The sequence below is a fragment of the Hipposideros armiger genome, unplaced genomic scaffold (genome assembly GCF_001890085.2).
Source record: "Hipposideros armiger isolate ML-2016 unplaced genomic scaffold, ASM189008v1 scaffold_113, whole genome shotgun sequence".
Classification (NCBI taxonomy): domain Eukaryota; kingdom Metazoa; phylum Chordata; class Mammalia; order Chiroptera; family Hipposideridae; genus Hipposideros; species Hipposideros armiger.
The window spans coordinates 2,189,666-2,190,560 of NW_017731463.1; the positions used below are offsets into that span (position 1 = coordinate 2,189,666).

The 895-nt window shown below is 33.0% G+C and overlaps 1 protein-coding gene across 1 annotated transcript in view; it reads left to right on the forward strand.

Moving 5' to 3' along the window:
• WDR64 (WD repeat domain 64) overlaps positions 1-895 on the forward strand; it is a 105,809-nt gene that overhangs the window by 63,936 nt on the left and 40,978 nt on the right. Inside the window, exon 9 of the mRNA XM_019647555.1 lies at positions 4-174. Coding sequence (XP_019503100.1) covers positions 4-174 — 171 coding nt within the window. The remainder of the gene's footprint in view (positions 1-3; positions 175-895) is intronic.

Below are 895 nucleotides of genomic sequence, written 5' to 3' on the forward strand. Positions count from 1 at the left end.
AAGGAAGATGATATCTGTCTCGTGGTGATATGGGAGCTGCCTGACATTATGCCTGTCCTACGAGGTGGAAATCACATTGTGCATCTGAAGATGTCTACTAAAGATAGGAGCATGACTATTCCATTCCCAGAGGTCAAATTGATAGTTGAGAAAAACTTTCCTCAACATGTTAATGTAAGTTTCATTTCTTGATTTGTTTTAGTTTTTATTATGGAACATTACAAAGACATACAAAAGTGGAGAAAATAGTGCATTGAACTTCAGTGTACAATCACTCAGCTTCAGAAACCATCTAACTTACTCCTTTTTATTTCAACCACTTTCCCACAACCACCAACAATAGATTATTTTGAGCAAATGCCGGACATTTTGTCATTTCATCCCTCAATATTTTGGTATGCATCTCTAAACAATAATGACTCAAAAATGAAAATGATACTATTATTTTCCCAAATGTTTCCTAAAATAATTTATAAGAAGTCCTTAATAATCAAATTTTCCAGATTTACTCATAATATTTTTTACAGTTTGTTTCAACCAGGACCCGAGCAAGGTTCATTGGTTGCATTTGGTTGATAAGTCTCTAAAATCTTTTGAAATCTATAAATATCTTTCTGTCTCTCTTTTTTTCTCTCGCAATTTATTTATTGAAGATTCTAGACAGTTGCCATACTTTCCTATTTTCTGGAATTTGCTGATTTAAGTTTTATTTAAGTTTTTCTTACTTCTTTTAATCTGGTGGTTATATCTGGTGGCTTAATTGCATGCAGGTTTGATGTTTTTTTAATAAGACTCCATAGTACCTGGCGGTCACCATGGTATAATATATGCTTTCAAGTACTTCCATGAAGATTCACATAATGACTGGTTGTCTTTTTTGGACATCATAGCCATT